The sequence below is a fragment of the Asterias amurensis genome, chromosome 1 (assembly GCF_032118995.1).
Source record: "Asterias amurensis chromosome 1, ASM3211899v1".
Lineage (NCBI taxonomy): Eukaryota > Metazoa > Echinodermata > Asteroidea > Forcipulatida > Asteriidae > Asterias > Asterias amurensis.
Window position 1 is genome coordinate 35,921,118 of NC_092648.1, and position 16,792 is coordinate 35,937,909.

The window sequence follows — 16,792 nt, forward strand, 5'->3', positions numbered from 1 at the left end:
AACTATGCTTACCAAAATATGGTTACTGACCAAAATGCAATTTCACACTTACAATCTGTGACTGCTATCCTGCTTAATTTTGCTTAGCAGAAATGTTTTAAGCAGCTCTATGAATATGAGCCAACTGGGTGGGAAAGCACAGCTGTTTAATTTTACATGACTTCTTGTATCCTAAGTGATTATTGCTTTAGTCTCCTCGCTCTTTAAACATTAATTAGGGTGTCAAATTTCACTTCAACTAATTTTTATTCTCATTTGAGTGCAGTGGGGAAGCGAGCCAATATTTATAAATGGTTTCCTCGTACATAAAGGATCATGGCTCTTTGGAGAAATAGGTTCAGTAACGACTGGTCTTGAATTTTAAATAAACCAAATACTTGAAATCTCATTTGATGTCAATTTTGAGGGCCCAATTTCATAAAGTTGTTTAAAGCATAAAAAGTCGCTAAGCACAACAAAATATGCTTACCAGAATAAGGTTACCAGCCGACCTACAATGTCAACTGTACCATTTGTGACCGGTATCCTGCTCAATTTCTGCAAACTGTTTAACCATCTCTAAGAAAATAAGACCAAGAGAACAATTCTTCTGAGGTACTCAATCCAATTTTAAAATAATTACTCAAGTAGGTCATTAAATGTCATTAATTAAACACAATTATATTAGCATAATAAACAAAGAAGTTTAAGTACCTTGGAACTTGAGCATTCATTCGTGAAGGAAGTTCAGGGTTAATTTCCTGAAACTTATATTACTGGATTGTATAATATTTCCTCAGACCAACAAATGACAATGTTGAAATAGTATCTTCATCAAAGACCATGTCGATGAATAAATATTATTTCCATATGCGTGTAACACAAACCTGCCATTCATCAGCCGGGTCCAATTTCATAAAGCTATAAGGAGATAATTCTGCTCAGAAAATATCTTTGCAAAGCAAAAATTAAGTGGGGTACCAGTCGCAGCAATGTAAATTTTATAACATTTTGGCTAGTAACCTATTTCTGCTAAGCAATATATTTCAGTGCTAAGCAAGTTTATATGCTTGCATGCTTTATGAAATTCGGCCCTGATCTTGTTTTGATAGAAACAGACAAGCAAGTACATGTACTTGAAGGGAAAACGTGGACAATAACAGAGTGCATAAAATAAAAGCTTTTTTTATTTGTATAAGGCAATACATTATTTATATAAGGCAATACAAACATTATACGACTGTTGACATAACATAAGTGTAAAGTAGAAAGCAGGAACTATTTATCAATATGCATTGCAGCATTTGTAATGGCCTAATTAAATATTTTTAAAGGGTAAAATTCAGACAATTTTCCAGCCTTCAGAATTTTATAATATAGTATGTAAAACATGTCAAAACATTAAAGGCAGTGGACACTATCGGTAATTACTCAAAATATTATCATCATAAAATCTTTCTTGATTACAAGTAATGGGGAGAGATAGATGGTATAAAACATTGTGAGAAACAGCTCCCTCCGAAGTGACGTAGTTTTCAAGAAAGAAGTAATTTTCCACAAATTTGTTTTCGAGACCTCAGGTTTAGAATTTGAGGTCTCGAAGTCAAGCATCAGAAAGCACACAACTTCGTGTGACAAGGCTGTTTTTTATTCCATTATTATCTTGCAAATTCGACGACTGATTGAGCTCAAATTTTCACAGGTTTGTTATTTTAGGCATATGTTGAGATACCCCAACTGTGAAGACTAGTCTTTGATAATTACCAATAGTGTCCACTGTCTTTAAACCAAGATGAATATTCTTTATCCCCAATGCAAATGTAACCATAAAATATTGAACATCAGTTGATTTGCAAAAGAATTGCTTTTACTAAAGTAAAGAGTTCTTTAAAAACACTGGGAAATTGGTACAGAAGAGCTTTAAAGTGATAGTTACAATTTCTGATGGGAAGAGACCGTTTTTCTCTTCTCACTGCAGTGTTAAACTATCACTTTAAAGCTCACAGACAACATAAGTAATTCTCATGGAACAGTACACCCTATGTGACTCTGCATACATAACATAAGCATGAAAAAACAACTCTGTGAAAGTTTAAGCTTAAAAAACATAACGCTTGTCACTGTCAAAACCACAGGTTTTGGTCCGGACTCACGAAAACGTTCATCAAGGGAAGTTTCCCATCATTACTATCTTTAAGTTATATGCAAATCTGTGACCGATTATATTTTCAATTTTACCAGTATTATGCACACCCTTTAAGAGGTATGCTGTTCCAATAAACCAGAACATTGGCCATGACCTGGTGACATAATAAGATGTTTCCATTATGTGAAACACTGTCTGCAATGAGACCATTTAGATTACATGCTATGTTACTGTAGTCTGGTGACATAATACAATCACAGAAATTGAATTTATTTATGTGGGTGATTCTAATTTTAACAGTATTTAATTAGTTTTGGGAAGACTGAAAGTGTATCCAACTAAACTACTGTCAAGTTTTCAAGAAACATGTAAACAGCTACTTTTAACAAGATTCTCAGTAAATTAAATGTTACAATATTGTAATAACAATTTCAAGAATTTTTCCTCAAAAATTTCAAGATGATCAAATTTCTTTCTCAAAAATGGAAATAATTTAGATGACAGAAAAATCTGGATGATTGGCGCCAAGGGAGATACCTAGGATGTTTCAGATTACAATTTGTCAAATTATTTGTGAAAAAAACCTGATCCAATATAATTTACTGCATGAGATATGAGTTATAACTACCTCTGGCGTAATAATTTCTTACTAATAATATTGAATGTTGCTACTGTGAAATTCACAAAATTAAGATGCAAATAATATGTGCAACACAACAATTAATATGTCCAACACAACAAGCCAGAACTTGGTAATGTTGTTGTTTTCCTGCCATTAAAGACACTGGACAGATTTGGTAATTGTCAAAGGCAGTCTTCTCACTTGTTGTATCTTAACATATGCATAAAATAATAAACCTGCGAAAATTTGAGCTCAATCGGCCATCGAAAATGCGAGATAATAATAAAAGAAAAAACACCCTTGTCACACAAAGTTGTGTGCTTACAGATGCTTGATTTCGAGACCTCAAATTCTAAATCTAAGGTCTCAAAATCAAATTACTTCTTTCTTAAAAATTTCTCCACTTTAAAGGGAGCTGTTTCTCACAATGTTTTATACTACCAACCTCTCCCCATTCCTCGTTACCAAGTAAGGTTTTATTAAATATTTTGAGTAATTACCAATAGTGTCCACTGTCTTTAAGGCCACAGCTATGGTCTCTTGTATTTAGACATTTGTTGCTATTAATTTATATGACTCTACAATTATCAGATTAAATAACCAGAATTCTTGGTCTTTCAGTGAGATCAGTCACATGTTTGTTTCTTTGGTTATGAATTTACAACTTAAGTTATAAGTTCAATATATTTCTTTGGTTATAAGTGTTTGTTTTGTAATTCTACTACAGCCTGCATCAAAAACTTTTAAAAAAACATTGCACTTTAAATATACATTAAGTCTACATTTTATCTACTGCCAGCAGATACAATTCATGCTTGTCATGCATTAAACATTTTAGAAGTGTCAACCAAATAAAAAGAGAGACACAAACTTTTTTTTGCATTTTGCAAAAACTATAATTTCAGTCTAGTTTTCAAGTGTTAAAAATGCTATGCTAACTTGATTTGTCAAAAACATATCACCAAACGTTGAAATAGTAGCTATTCGTTAAAAGCTGTGAGTCATGCATTTTTTTTTTTTTTTAAAGTCAAATCAAATGATTTTATGTCTTATCCCCTGCTACTAATTTTAAACTTATTATAAAGAAAAATTGTGTACAATTTGGTTTTAAATTTTTGACAATGTGATTGTCTCCATTCCAGATTTTAGTTTGTTTTCAAATGTTGCTGTGGTGCAAACAATGGACCTTATGCACATGACGTCATGCACTTACACATAAGTCAAAAGGAGGTTGCTTATTGGCCCATCCAAGGTACATGGCTAAGCATTACCACTATTTAACCTCTAAGATAATAATATCGAAGTCTTACATAGCGCACGTATCTACCAAACAAGGTATACTCAAGGCGCTGAGTATATACAAACTTTCAGAAAGATAGGTTATTGCAGTGATGGATTCTGAGACCCAATAATGTTGCACTTATAAGGGTTTACAAGGTGCTACGGCGCATTAAGCAGCCACAACCAGGAACAGCGGGGCGAACCCCTTCTCTTATCGATAAATGCCCTGGTAATTTTACATGCATTACACAACACATGGGACCAACGGCTTTACGTCCCATCCGTAGGACGAAGCAATGGCAAAGTGTCTTGCTTTAGGACACAAGTGTCACCGCTGGGGATTTGAACCCACACTCTGCTGATCAGAAACACCAGAGTTTGAATTCGGTGCTCTTAACCGCTCGGCCCAGCACTTCCAAGATGGTGGCATAAATGAGAATGTATACATTTTTTTTTTTTTTAACCTGTCATGACTCGCAGAAGAGCCTTAATGATTGATTAACCTCTAAGATATGGTGGCATAAAGATGATAATGTATAAAGTTAATGGGGACTGGGGAAAGTATCTGCTGCTAATATATAGGATTCAAACTGCCTCTAGCCACTGGACAAGGCCAAGCTAGATGATCTAGTGGTGCATTATCTGCTCTAGAATTGCTAAGGTCGTGGGTTCGAATCCCACCCAAGTAACATGCATGTGGATTTGTTCCTACTGGGGAAAGTACTGAGTATTATAGTACTCTACACACATTGGTGTATGTTTAAAACATAATAAAAACATTAAGGGAATGCTCTATTAAAGAATGAGGCTTAAAAGACACATCCTTTTCGTCTGGTAACATTCACCAGTTATCCCCAACTCCATGTAATTGCTTTTCCAGGATCTAGTAATTTAACTTATCATCCTTTAAGTTTAATGACCCAAGTGATTGGATGTTAACACACTCGCTCATTGAAAAGGATGTATTTTTTAATCGATCGTAATGAAGCATGTTTTGTTAACATTCTCTGCACACCAATCAAACTGAATACCTTGATTGAAAGGCAATAGAATATTGAGGCTACAGAATGAGGATAAGGCTGAAGAATGAAGGGCCATGCTATAGAACCATCACACTTTTCGCTTTTTCACGTCCCCGCTTCCACCTTTCTTTGCCTGCGTCTTTGATTCAGGCACTTCCCGTTTCCTCTTTGCAGCTTGGCCTTCAGAACCCTTCAAATCTTTACCTTGACTCCCAGTAGAGGGCGCACTCTTACCCCATCCAGAGCTTCCTCTACCCTCCCCAAACGACCCCTTTAACTTTGAGTTGCCAGTAGCATCCATGTCAGTCGCCTCAGATCCAGACGATGGTCGATACTTAAAGATAACTGCATCCTTATTGAGGGAACCATTTGCCTTTGGTCCGGGTAAAATGTAGGTGATGGTTGCGTAGGGAGTGAAATGGAAGTCCTCCTTGAGAAAACCCTCCAGGAGAAGGAAGCAAAGGATGGATTCACAATCCAGGCGACTCAACAAGGACGGTTTGCCACCTGTAAAAACAGACACATACATATTTTAAAGAAAACAACAGGTTAAAATGCCTGTGATTTTTTCACAGAAATCGGGAAAGTCCCGAGTATACAGTGCTAGTACACATCAGTGTAAATGGGTAAAACAAAAATGAATTTTCTTTATCCCGATGCAAATTTCCATCTATTAAAGCTTTGATGGTCGTCAGTAATGATCTAAGTCCAGTAACAATCTACATTTTAACATGCCGGCACTCTACCAACTAACCTAATGAGCCCGATGTTGGCGATCTCTCTATTATGTATATCTTTGTTCAGGGAGACCAGTCAGAGGCCAAACAATCATGAGCTGCTGTGTATAGCCAGGGATCATACTCAAGCTTACGGTACAACCTGGAAAGCGGCAGCCAAGCCACCCTAAGTGGATGCAGCTTCTTGATTTCAAACAGGAAGTTATTAAACCACAAATTACCCAGTCAATTTTCCTTGTGGTTTATTAACTTGATGAATTGACAAAAGTGTGGTGTCTTTCCAACCCCAACAGTTTTAGTCTAGTGGAAAGGCCCCTTTCGAGGGATAAAGACGTAAACTTAGGTAAAGGAAAACCCTTGTCTTATCTTACCTGCTAGTTGTACAAAGGGTTTCTTGGCAAGCCAAAAGTCCACCAGCTTCAGCGGAGTGATTCGCGTTTCCTTCTTGCTGTTTGCCTTCAGTATTTCCAGAAGGGTTGAAATGTACTCATTCAGTTTCACATCATGAACTGCCAGGATGAAAGAGTAATAAAAATCTATGAAGGTGGCCAGGCTGTTTAGTTTACTGGACCAAAGCTCTGATGTTGTCAAGGTGTCAGGACACTTCGTACCTTTGCCACTTCGTACCCTGGACACTTCAGCTGAAGGTACGAAGTGACTCAGCTGATGGTCATTTCGTACCCCGCCCACAGTACGAAGTGACCAATTTGGTTACAGTACGAAGTGTCCCGAAGGTACGAAGTGTCCAGGGTACGAAGTGGCAAAGGTACCAAGTGTCCGACATCCTTTGTCAAGAGCAGAGTGTGGGTTCAAATCCCAGTCATGACCCTTGTGCCCTTAATTACAAGGCACACTCATAATTGCTTTGTAAAAATAAGGAAGGTAGTGCATTCTGCTCTACCAGCCAGGCTCCTAGTGGCTGATACCAATGCGTACATCATTTGGACTGTTAAGGGGGTAAACCCATTTCATCCCCAAGAGTATGTGGCAGCATACCGCTGGTGACTGTTATCAGTAAAGTGTAGCCCTCACCTTGAAGTGGCTGGATGTTTCGTGATGTTTGGCAGTATCTCATTTTTTTATTTTTTTATTAATAAACACGAACTGATTAGTCTGCGCATATTTCAGAATAAATTTAACAAAAACATCTTTGTTTTAACCTGAAGACCCAAAAAGTTCAGAAAAACAAAACCGCGGGTGGCCTTTAAAAATATTCGGAACACCAAGCCAATGTGGTTCACAAGAAGCATACCCTTCTCTTTCTGTTTGCAGTTGTCGCACATTCCATTACACTGCTGTTTGCTAGTGCTCGACTCCTCATCAAAGTGCTCTGCCTGAATCTTGCGACGACATCTGCCGAGCATGTAAACATTTCAAAGTTAGTTACTTTCAAAGTCCAAGAAGGAGGTAACAAGTTCAGGATCATTGTATAGGGAAGGTATTCGTTGGTAATCACTCTTAAAATGAATGGCAATAAAAACTGTTATAATACACCTCTTGGTTGTTCTGTATTCTGGGGTCGATTTCACAAAGAGTTAGGACTAGTCCTAACTTAGGACTAGTCCTAGGAGATATACACGTTGCATGGATAGTCCTAAGTTAGGACGAGTAACCGGTCCTAACTCGAGATAAGACTAATCCTAACTCTTTGTGAAATCCACCCCTGGTTGGCTGAAACACGTTCACGTGGGGTGAACTAATATAGGCTAGTGATCGCGCACGTGTGTTTTGCCCTCTCTTGACTTGAACCGTGAACAACAACTACAAAACTCCTTTTTCTATTCTTATTTGACATTTAAGATCGAGTTGTGTTATAAAACACATATTGACTGGCATAATTTGGTAACTAGTGTACGTCTATTCCCCCTCGGGCCTGTGAGTTACCAGAAGAGGGGCCTATCTGGTCACTCAAAGTCCCTCGTGGGAATAGACTTATACTAGTTACCTCGTTGCCAGTCACCCATATTGGTTAAAAGCCTACAGCAGCTTTTGGTAGTATAAGTATTTTAAGAAACTCTTGGTAAGGGGGCATAAGAAGAACAATTAATAAAATGTGAGATATAACTAAGAGGAGCTGAATGTAGAAATTGAAATGGTCTAGATTGTAGGATGGAGGGATTTAACATGAACCAAATAAAGAGAGCCAAAGAGATGCAGAACGTGGAATAAAGCTGTTGGAATGGCTCTTTGTTCTTCAACTCAACAAAGCAAGAGAGTATGGGTGAGAAGAAGCAGAAAGTTTGGTTTCATGCTCAGACACCCTAATGGAACTAGGTTGGACACATTGATGGATTAAAACAATAGAATCAGTCCAAAAACCAAAGTTATACTTTGCCTTTAAAGGCAGTGTACACTATTGGCACTAACTCAAAATAATTATTAGCATAAAACCTTTCTTGGTGTCGAGTAATGGGGAGAGGTTGATGGTATAAAACACAGTGAGAAACGGCTCCCTCTGAAGTGCCATAGTTGTCGAGAAAGAGGTATTTTTCCATGAATTTGATTTTGAGACCCCAGATTTAGAACTTGAGGTCTCGAAATCAACCATCTAAACGCACACAACTTCGTGTGACAAGGGTGTTTTTTTCTTTCATTATTATCTCGCAACTTCGACGACCGATTGAGCTCAAACTTTCACAGGTTTTTTATTTTATGCATATGTTGAGATACACCAACTGTGAAGGCTAGTCTTTGACAATTACCAATAGTGTCCACTGTCTTTAAAGAGCATTTGACTCTTATATCAAGTATTTAGAAGACTCAATGGTCAAATTGACAGCTTACCGATGTTGGTCAATGCAGTAAGCTACCATCGTGTAGAGTTTCTGAAGTCCAGTCTGCTCCACCATGACCATCCCACTCTGACGGAAAACATCCGACATGTGGAAGAAGAGGAGACATTCTGCTGGCTTGTCATCACGCCCTGATCAAAAGGGAAAAGAGAAATATCAATATAGGAGTATGGTGTCACATACGGAACTAGTCACACTAGTGCACCAGACTCAAGTTTATATGTTATGTGTGGGTTTATTGGGTCTTGGTACTTGTGTCCTTAAGCAAGACACTGAAATAGCATTCTGCACTAATGCTATAAATAGAAGCTAAGTACCTGGATCTCAGACAAAAGTGTCAAATTCCACTAATGCGCGTATATGTCCAATTTTTATGTTTACTCGCGACTAACTACACTACTAGAGCAATTTGGGGCGCCAAAGACACCGTGATCACATAGGTGGTGTGGTATGTTTGTCTGACAGCCGGGTATTTCAAGCAAAAGTGACATCATTAGTGCTGGGTTTAATTACTTCATCCTTCGGAAGGGACACATACAAAAGAATCCAGCACACTTATTGTTTATTTAAATCCAGCAGTATACGCTTGAGTCTTGAGTCTACTGACAATCGTTGAGTTTTGCCTCTCGTACCTGCTCTTCCACTTTCTTGGTAGTAATTCTCCAGTGATTTACTGATTGAGTGGTGAATGACGAAGCGGACGTCTGGTTTATCAATTCCCATACCAAAGGCTATCGTTGCTACAACCACCTTCAATAAATTAAGAACAACTTCTGTTTAACCTCCATTCAAATGCCAGTATCCTTGTTTGTGAGAAATAGTTCAACTTGAAATAAAATATCAATATAAACCACAAGGGAAACTGACTGGGTAAATTTTGAAATGATTTTTTGGGTTGAACAAAGAGTTGACTAAATGGGATTCGAAACAACGAACTCCGGATTAATGTGCTGGCGCTCTACCAACTAAGCTATCTTTGTTCGGAGGTGCCAGTTTTATAAACAAAAAGAGAATAGATGTGTTTTTAATTTACTCTTGAATATCTGGAGTGTGTTGGATACTAAGATACTAATACGATTCTAATGCAATGGACCAACTGTGTACACCAGAACTCCAGCCCACTATCCTGAAGCTAAGTTTCAGTGTGGGCCAGCTGTGGGGAAGGTGGATTTTTAATTTTGGGGATGGTGAAAATGCAATCCTCTAAATTGTCTAGAGAACCCTGGAAGGAAACCTAGAGGCCGACTGAGTAAACAAGGGGAACGAACCTGTGTATCTCCTTTCTTCCAACGTCCATGTACTGCACTCCGGATGCTAGCACTGAGATCGGCATGATAAGGCTCAGCATTGATATTACTCTTTCGCAAGGCTTCGGTCACGTCTTCTGTATTCTTCTTGGATAGACAGTAGATAATGCCTAAAGAGGGGATCAAGAAAAGGAAAGAGGATAAATTCAATAACTAATTTATAACAGATGCACTCATCTGCATGCATTTTGGGAGTGATGAAGAGTCATGAAGAGTCATTTACTCCATCAACCAGTGTCTTAACAAACCAAAGACTTGCTTGTTTGAGTCATCATTTTGAAACAGCAGGAGATTTGGTAGAATGGAAATGACCAACCTGATTTGTGCTTGAATCGTCCGTTCAACAAATTCACAATTTTCTCGTTGAAGATTGCCTGATTGCTGGGCTTGTCACAAATCTGAAAGAAAACAGATTCCTTCTGAAGTTGTTGTACAATAATAATAATTAATTAACAGTCCACACGCTTTTTGAAAATTACATGTGATGAAGGCCGTCCGACGATCACCCGCTTTCTGAAATTCCTACACTGTGCGTGCGTCAAGCGGCTTATCCCTTGAGGTAATTGCAGCACACAAAGCAAAACGTATAATAAATTGTATGCTTTGATTTAGTTTTTACAAATATGATCAATTATTCTCCTAAAGGTAGCGTCGTCGGGTGGGGTGGGATGAACATTATTACAATATTTTTAAGAAAAGGTTTTTCACTGATACCTGATAGAGAAGATTAGCCCTGTTGTACGATGACCTCAGTATGATGCATGCTTGCATATTAAGCAGGTTCTTCACATCCTCTAGTACGCTAGCCGTTGCGGTTGCCGTCAGGCCTAGTACTGGTACCTCGGGAAACTGTCTCTTCAAAACACCCAACATCTTATAATCTGTAACGTCCAAATGTACAGGAATATTAGTTACATCGCTGGAGAGAAAAGGTAATGTTCATTTTAAGGGAAGGTACACGTTTGGTAAATGTCAAAGACCAGTGATCCATCTTGGTGTATCCCATCATACCATAAAATAACAAGCCTGTGAAAATGTTGGCTCAATTGGTCATCAAAGTTGCAAGAAAATGATGAAAGAAAAAAACACCCTCAGTGGACAAATTTGTGTGTTGTCAGATAAGAATAAAAGACTTCTAGCAAGAAGTATTTTATTATTTTAGTGAGAAATTACCTTTTTTCTCAAAAACTACGTTACTTCAGAGGGAGTCATTTCCCACAATGTTTTATACTACCAACAACTCTCCAATGCTCATTACCAAGTCAGTTTTAAGTTAATATTTGTTTTGAGTAATTACCAAACGTGTACCTTCCCTTTAAACAGTTTGTTGTACTAAAAATTTACATTATACTTATAACAAACTGCTATGGGTATTTTTATTTTTATAAATTTTGCATAAATAGAATTCAATAAGAAGATTTGATTTCATAGAAAATCATCTTTGATACACACAAGATTTGCACGGTCTATGGAATTATTATTATTATATATATTTATTTGAATGAGAGATTGCCTGACATCACAAGGCCACAGTCGACCACTTCAAGGTGAAGGCTACCCCTAACTGATTTGTGCTGTTGACCCAAATCAACTGCCACCAGGGGCGAGTTGTGACATCAAGACCGTGTGTGAAAAAAAATTGCTACTTTGAATCTAGATCTTAATGTTACAGATATGTGTGACATGATCACCATGAACCAGTTTCAATTTAAAAACACTCACCGGGTCTGAAGTCATGTCCCCACTGACTGCAGCAGTGCACTTCATCGATAGCGATCCTGGCCAGCCGTCCCTTCAGATGGCACTTCTGAAGTTGAGCCATGAAGCGTTTGCTTTTAGCAATCTTCTCTGGAGTGACGTAAAGAAGACGCAGTGGGGCGTTATCATCCAGCATGGCAGCATTGGTCGCCTTCAACTGCAAATGACAAATACTAAATAATAATTCTAATAATAATAGTGGCTTCTAATATAGCGCTCAATCAAATCCGTCACTCAGTGACCTTCATGATGCTCCAACATATTTTTCCTGCAAGGTATGCGGAGTTCTGGTTTTTTTCAAGTATGAGACCAATTCCTTTACATAGCATCATGTAATGGTGGTCTGTGGCGCAATATGCAGCCAATCAAACCAGGAACACCAGGCGAACCCCTTCTCTTTACGATAAGTGCACTGGGTTCTTTTACGGTCAATACACAATGTAGGACCAACAGTTTTTTTTCTTTTTTTTTTTTTCTTTTTTTATGCAAGTTGCCTGACAAACAAGGCCGAAGGCCACTTCAAGGTGTGGGCTACAATTAATTTTTTCCAGAGGCCATTGCCACCTACTCCTAGGGCTGAAACAGGGTTACCCCTTTCATAGTCCATACGAATGTAGGCTTGGGTATCTTCAATTCTAAGCCTAGCCGGTAGAGCAGAAAGCACTACCTCCCCAATTTAACGTCCCATCTAAAGCACGCAGCAATAATGGTCAAGTGTCAGGCCTGGGACTCGATCCCACACTCTACTGAACTTTAAACAAATTAAATATAAATTAACAAAGTTTCAGATTGAGAGATTTTAAGCACCTGCTCTGGGGGTGTGCTTGAAGAAAGCATTGCCGCTGGTACACCAAGCTCGTTCATGGCAAGCGTTTGGTCCTCCATCAATGCCACTAGGGGAGATACCACTAGCGTCACGCCTACAGAGGGTCAGAAAGCAAGAAGAAAGACACTGAACAAGAACATAATTTTCATTTTTTTTTTTTTTTAATACACATCCAACAGCACAATTAGTGCCAAGAACACGATGAACAGGAAACGAGAAGAAATGTTCAGTTTTACCCAACACATCATGAGAAATTGCATAAGAAATTTGCACGAGCAATTATTTAGCAAATCATGGCCCTTTGGTTCAGTTGACATGGGAAATACAAAATAAAAATTTCAATAACGTTCCATTGTCTAGCTAGCTATGACAATCTCAACCTCTCCAAAGTGGGGGGGAGGGGGGGGGCGGTGAAATCAAACACACTTACCTTTTTTCAGGAGTGCAGGTAGCTGGAAACACAGACTCTTTCCAGCTCCCGTGGGCATGACCAGAAGGCAGTCTCTTCCAGACATCGTCGTGTTTATCACCTGCTCTTGCATTGATCTCAGAGTCTTGATTCCAAACTTGGACTTCTTCAACTTATGCAGCTCTTCGGACCATGAGAAATCTAGGGGAAGTTAAGATGTAAACATGGCTTTATTGCTCAAAAGAAAGCTCAGAGTTCTCCCCATGCTGAACTAGCGTATCAGACTGGTATGCGATATGCACACCGAAACACGCAGATTTCAGCCAATACGCACCCAAAAAAATATAAAGAGAAAACCATAGGGCCCTATACAATGGCCCAGAATACACAGAATGGCTTTTAAAACCAAGATAAACACCATGTAGAAAACAGTCCAAAGACCTTATTTCAATTCAGCATGCTTTGGCCAAACTTAAACAATTTGAGTTCAGAATACAGACGAGTGTGCTAGTTTTTTGTTTACACTAGTGCATTCCACAACACACAGGATCTAGGGCTTTAAGTCCAATCCAAATGTCAAAGCAATTATGGTTCAGGGTCTTGCTCAAGGACACAAGTCCTCACCAGGACTCGAACCCCCACTCAGAAACACTAGAACTTGAGTCCAATGCGAGACAGCTCAGCCAAGACACGCCATACTTATTAAGTTTACCTGACTTCTGAAAGTCCCCTCTTGCTGTTTCCAGTTTCTGGCACAGAGTCTGCAGCTGGTCCGCTTTGGTTTTCAGCTCTTGCTTCTTGCCGAGGAGTTGGTCTTGCTGTTGGACCAGGGAATCGATCCGCTTCCTGACGCCATCCAGCTTCATCTCAACTTGGCCAAGTTCATCCAGAACTCCTAATGCGGATTAGATTACAACACAAAATCTACTATATTAATTTATTTTCACTTTTAATTTAATGAGGGATCGCCTAACATCACAAGTAAGGTCGGAGGGCTACACAGGGACACGCTGCCACATGTACTCATAAAGGCTGAAGCAGGGTTATCCCCTTCACAGTCCATAAGGATGTAGGCATGGGTATCATCCACTAGGAGCCCGGCTGGTTGAGCAGAATGCAATACCTTCCCAAATTTTTACGAAGCAGTTTTGGTTAAAGTGCCTTGCTCAAGGGAACAAGTGTCATGACCGGGTATTGAATCCAACTCTGCAACAGTACGCATCAAATATAAATACGCATAAAACCATAAATATATGATTTTGATCTTCATCTTACCCTGCAACTGAGTTTGTGCATTCTCAGTTTTGGACGATTTTGAAGTTGATGCCATTATGACCGACGTACAGCTTGGTTGGCTACTCTGTGAATCTCTGAATCAAACGAGCCAATCTTCAAACTGCTCCAAGTTGGGCTACAAGAAGACCTCTATAAATTCCCGTGCTAGTTTGGAAATCAAAGACAAAAAGGTCACACAATTGTTTAGTAAGAGTTATAAGACTTTGATTATTCCATGTAGTCCAATTCAAATTGTTTTTTTTTATTTAAACACTTACTATTTAAAAGGGCCAGGCCATTTTCATTTTTCAAAGGGCACTTCCATGAGAAATCTTAAAGTCTCTGGGAAACTTTTGAAGGGCACCAAGGCCAAGACCAGGGGCAACGAACCTTGGCCTCTGTGTCATTCCAGCCCTGCTCTTAGACAGGGAGCAATCAAATCTATACCTTTTGCCAAGCTAGTCGGGGAAATGTGCTATAATTAATTATCGCACAAACTGTTTGCGATGTTTGTCAGTATTTAATGATGCAATCCCTCCATCCACAGTGAATTTTAGAATGAAGTTTGAACCAAAATCCTCCAAACAGCAAAAAGGGTATGATTACACACCATATCAAGTAGCCTTTTAATTACTCCTAGAACTATGAGGTTCGTTCTGCTATTGAGTATCATCTCAACATGGAAACAATAGCGGAACGAACCTCATTCATAGTTCTAGGACTAGAGGAATAACCCAGCGTATCAATTTATACTTCAATCAAAATAGCCAAATGCAATTATGTTAATACATAGTGTAACTGTTAGTCAGAAAATTGAATACACAATTTATATGAACAACCAATTTCCTTTCCTTATTTACTCCTTCCTCTTTCCATTACAATTATTATAACAACCAACATTCAACAAAAATGACAAACAAACCACAAGTGTAACTAAATAAAGTGAAGACTGATGGATGTAAGTTAAAACATGACCAAAGATGCAGTTTTTACATGCACAGTTCCAGTGACCTAATGTTAGCAAATAATACGGGTGTTCCCAACCATTTATGTCCCAACTAAGTTAAGAACTGGTCCCAGTAATGGAGTTCGGAGTACTAGTGCAGTAAACAACATCAAACATGTAGGCTACGATAACAATACGATGGCGACAGATATCATTTTTAACACAAACCATTTCGTCGTCTGCTGACACCCCCACAAGGGATACAAATTCACCTTGATTATCTACAATATTGGTAGCCAGCAATACAGTTGTACAGACTACTACCACTTCCAATATTTCAGACAAAAAGAAACACAAAGCTTACCTTCCTAAGTTCAGATCATTATTATCATAATGTATGTAATGGTAGCCGTCCGGACACCGCACACTTGTCTCGTAATGATCGGGTATTTCCAATACCAAAGTGCACACGTGTTGTCTGCCAGGTTCTATTTATATTTTAGAAGCGCCCTCCTGTGGTGATTTTATGACTCTCACTGAGCGCGTCGTGTCGGTTGACAACTTCAGACAAAGGAGCTCGAGGCTCTTTGTTTTAAAACAAAGAGCCCCCTCCAACCAGCTTAGTCTGAAATTGACGCATCACTCTTTCTTTGTATATTTCTAAATTTCTGGGGAAGCGTGGCTTAATCTCTGGCAAATCTAATGCTTGTTCTGTAGGCCTACAGGGTCAAAAAGAAGTTGACCGAGGATGATTTAAGAAATCATTGACACACCCAAAACCCGGTGAAACACATAATACACAAGCATTTTTCCTGCTTATCTTAAAAAAAGAATGAAACAAATGGAAATTTGTTAAGAGAAGTTATGCCTGTTTTACTGAAAGCACTCATGTATATTTTGTAGCCGTGGAGTGTTACTATAGACTGGATCTAAACATTTGAGTTTATAAGGCCATTGGACACTTTTGGTAAACAGTATTGTCCAAGGCCCACACTTCGTGTATCACAACTTATATATAAAATAACAAACCTGTGAAAATTTAGGCTCAATTGGTCATCGGAGTCGGGAGAAAATAACGGGAAAACCCACCCTTGTTTCCGCACGTTTCGCCGTGTCATGGCACGTGTTCAAAATAAATTCGTAATTATCGCTATCGAGAATTGATATTGTTTGAATGTTTTCTCAAAAAGTAAAGCATTTCATGAAATAATATTTCAAGAGAAGTCTTTCACCATTTCCTTCTGTAAACCCTGAAGTTATTTGTAAATCTGTGAACTTTTTTTTTCTGTACCGAAAGTGTGTAATGGCTTTAATAGTAGCAAAGGGTATAACAAAAAGTCACTCATTTGTTTTGTCATGTATTCTGTAGACAGCTTGCAAGACACAACTCCTCTTAGGAATGATTGATTTCTTTCATTTTTTTTATGAGCAAGATAGAGTGCTTTATAAGATGTTCTTGAGTTTCATTTGAAAACAAAATCAAAACAAGTTAATCACAAATCACAAATGACGGTCAACTTCTTTTCGGGGTGCAGGCGATTGTAATGATGTGGGTTTATCTGGAGGGGCAAGGCCTACTTGCTGAGTATACAGCCCACTGACCTAATAGTCAGTATGGACCATAATCTAGTGCATTATTGCAGCAGAGTTGTGTCTTGGGTACAGTCAAGGCCGAGTTATAGTCGGTCGCGC

General features: G+C 38.6%; 1 protein-coding gene across 1 annotated transcript; it reads right to left on the reverse strand.

Moving 5' to 3' along the window:
- Positions 1–779: 779 nt before the first annotated feature.
- Positions 780–15,551, reverse strand: LOC139938419 (ATP-dependent DNA helicase Q1-like). The gene is made up of 14 exons (XM_071933931.1): positions 15,465–15,551; positions 14,155–14,319; positions 13,592–13,774; positions 12,901–13,080; positions 12,452–12,564; positions 11,609–11,801; positions 10,601–10,767; positions 10,203–10,284; positions 9,848–9,996; positions 9,212–9,329; positions 8,572–8,710; positions 7,040–7,140; positions 6,159–6,296; positions 780–5,557 (listed from the first exon to the last, which is right to left on the reverse strand). Exons 2-14 carry the CDS (start codon positions 14,207–14,209, stop codon positions 5,139–5,141), a joined length of 2,037 nt encoding a protein of 678 aa, XP_071790032.1. The 5' UTR covers positions 14,210–14,319; positions 15,465–15,551; the 3' UTR covers positions 780–5,138.
- Positions 15,552–16,792: the final 1,241 nt, after the last annotated feature.

Excerpts from the sequence above, each read along its gene's own strand:
- LOC139938419 (XM_071933931.1), bottom strand. The coding sequence starts at position 14,209 with ATGGCATCAACTTCAAAATCGTCCAAAACTGAGAATGCACAAACTCAG. Across the intron at positions 13,081-13,591 it reads AGGGGACTTTCAGAAGTCAG|ATTTCTCATGGTCCGAAGAG; the intron begins GTAAACTTAATA and ends AACTTCCCCTAG. Across the intron at positions 10,285-10,600 it reads GGGCTAATCTTCTCTATCAG|ATTTGTGACAAGCCCAGCAA; the intron begins GTATCAGTGAAA and ends GTTTTCTTTCAG.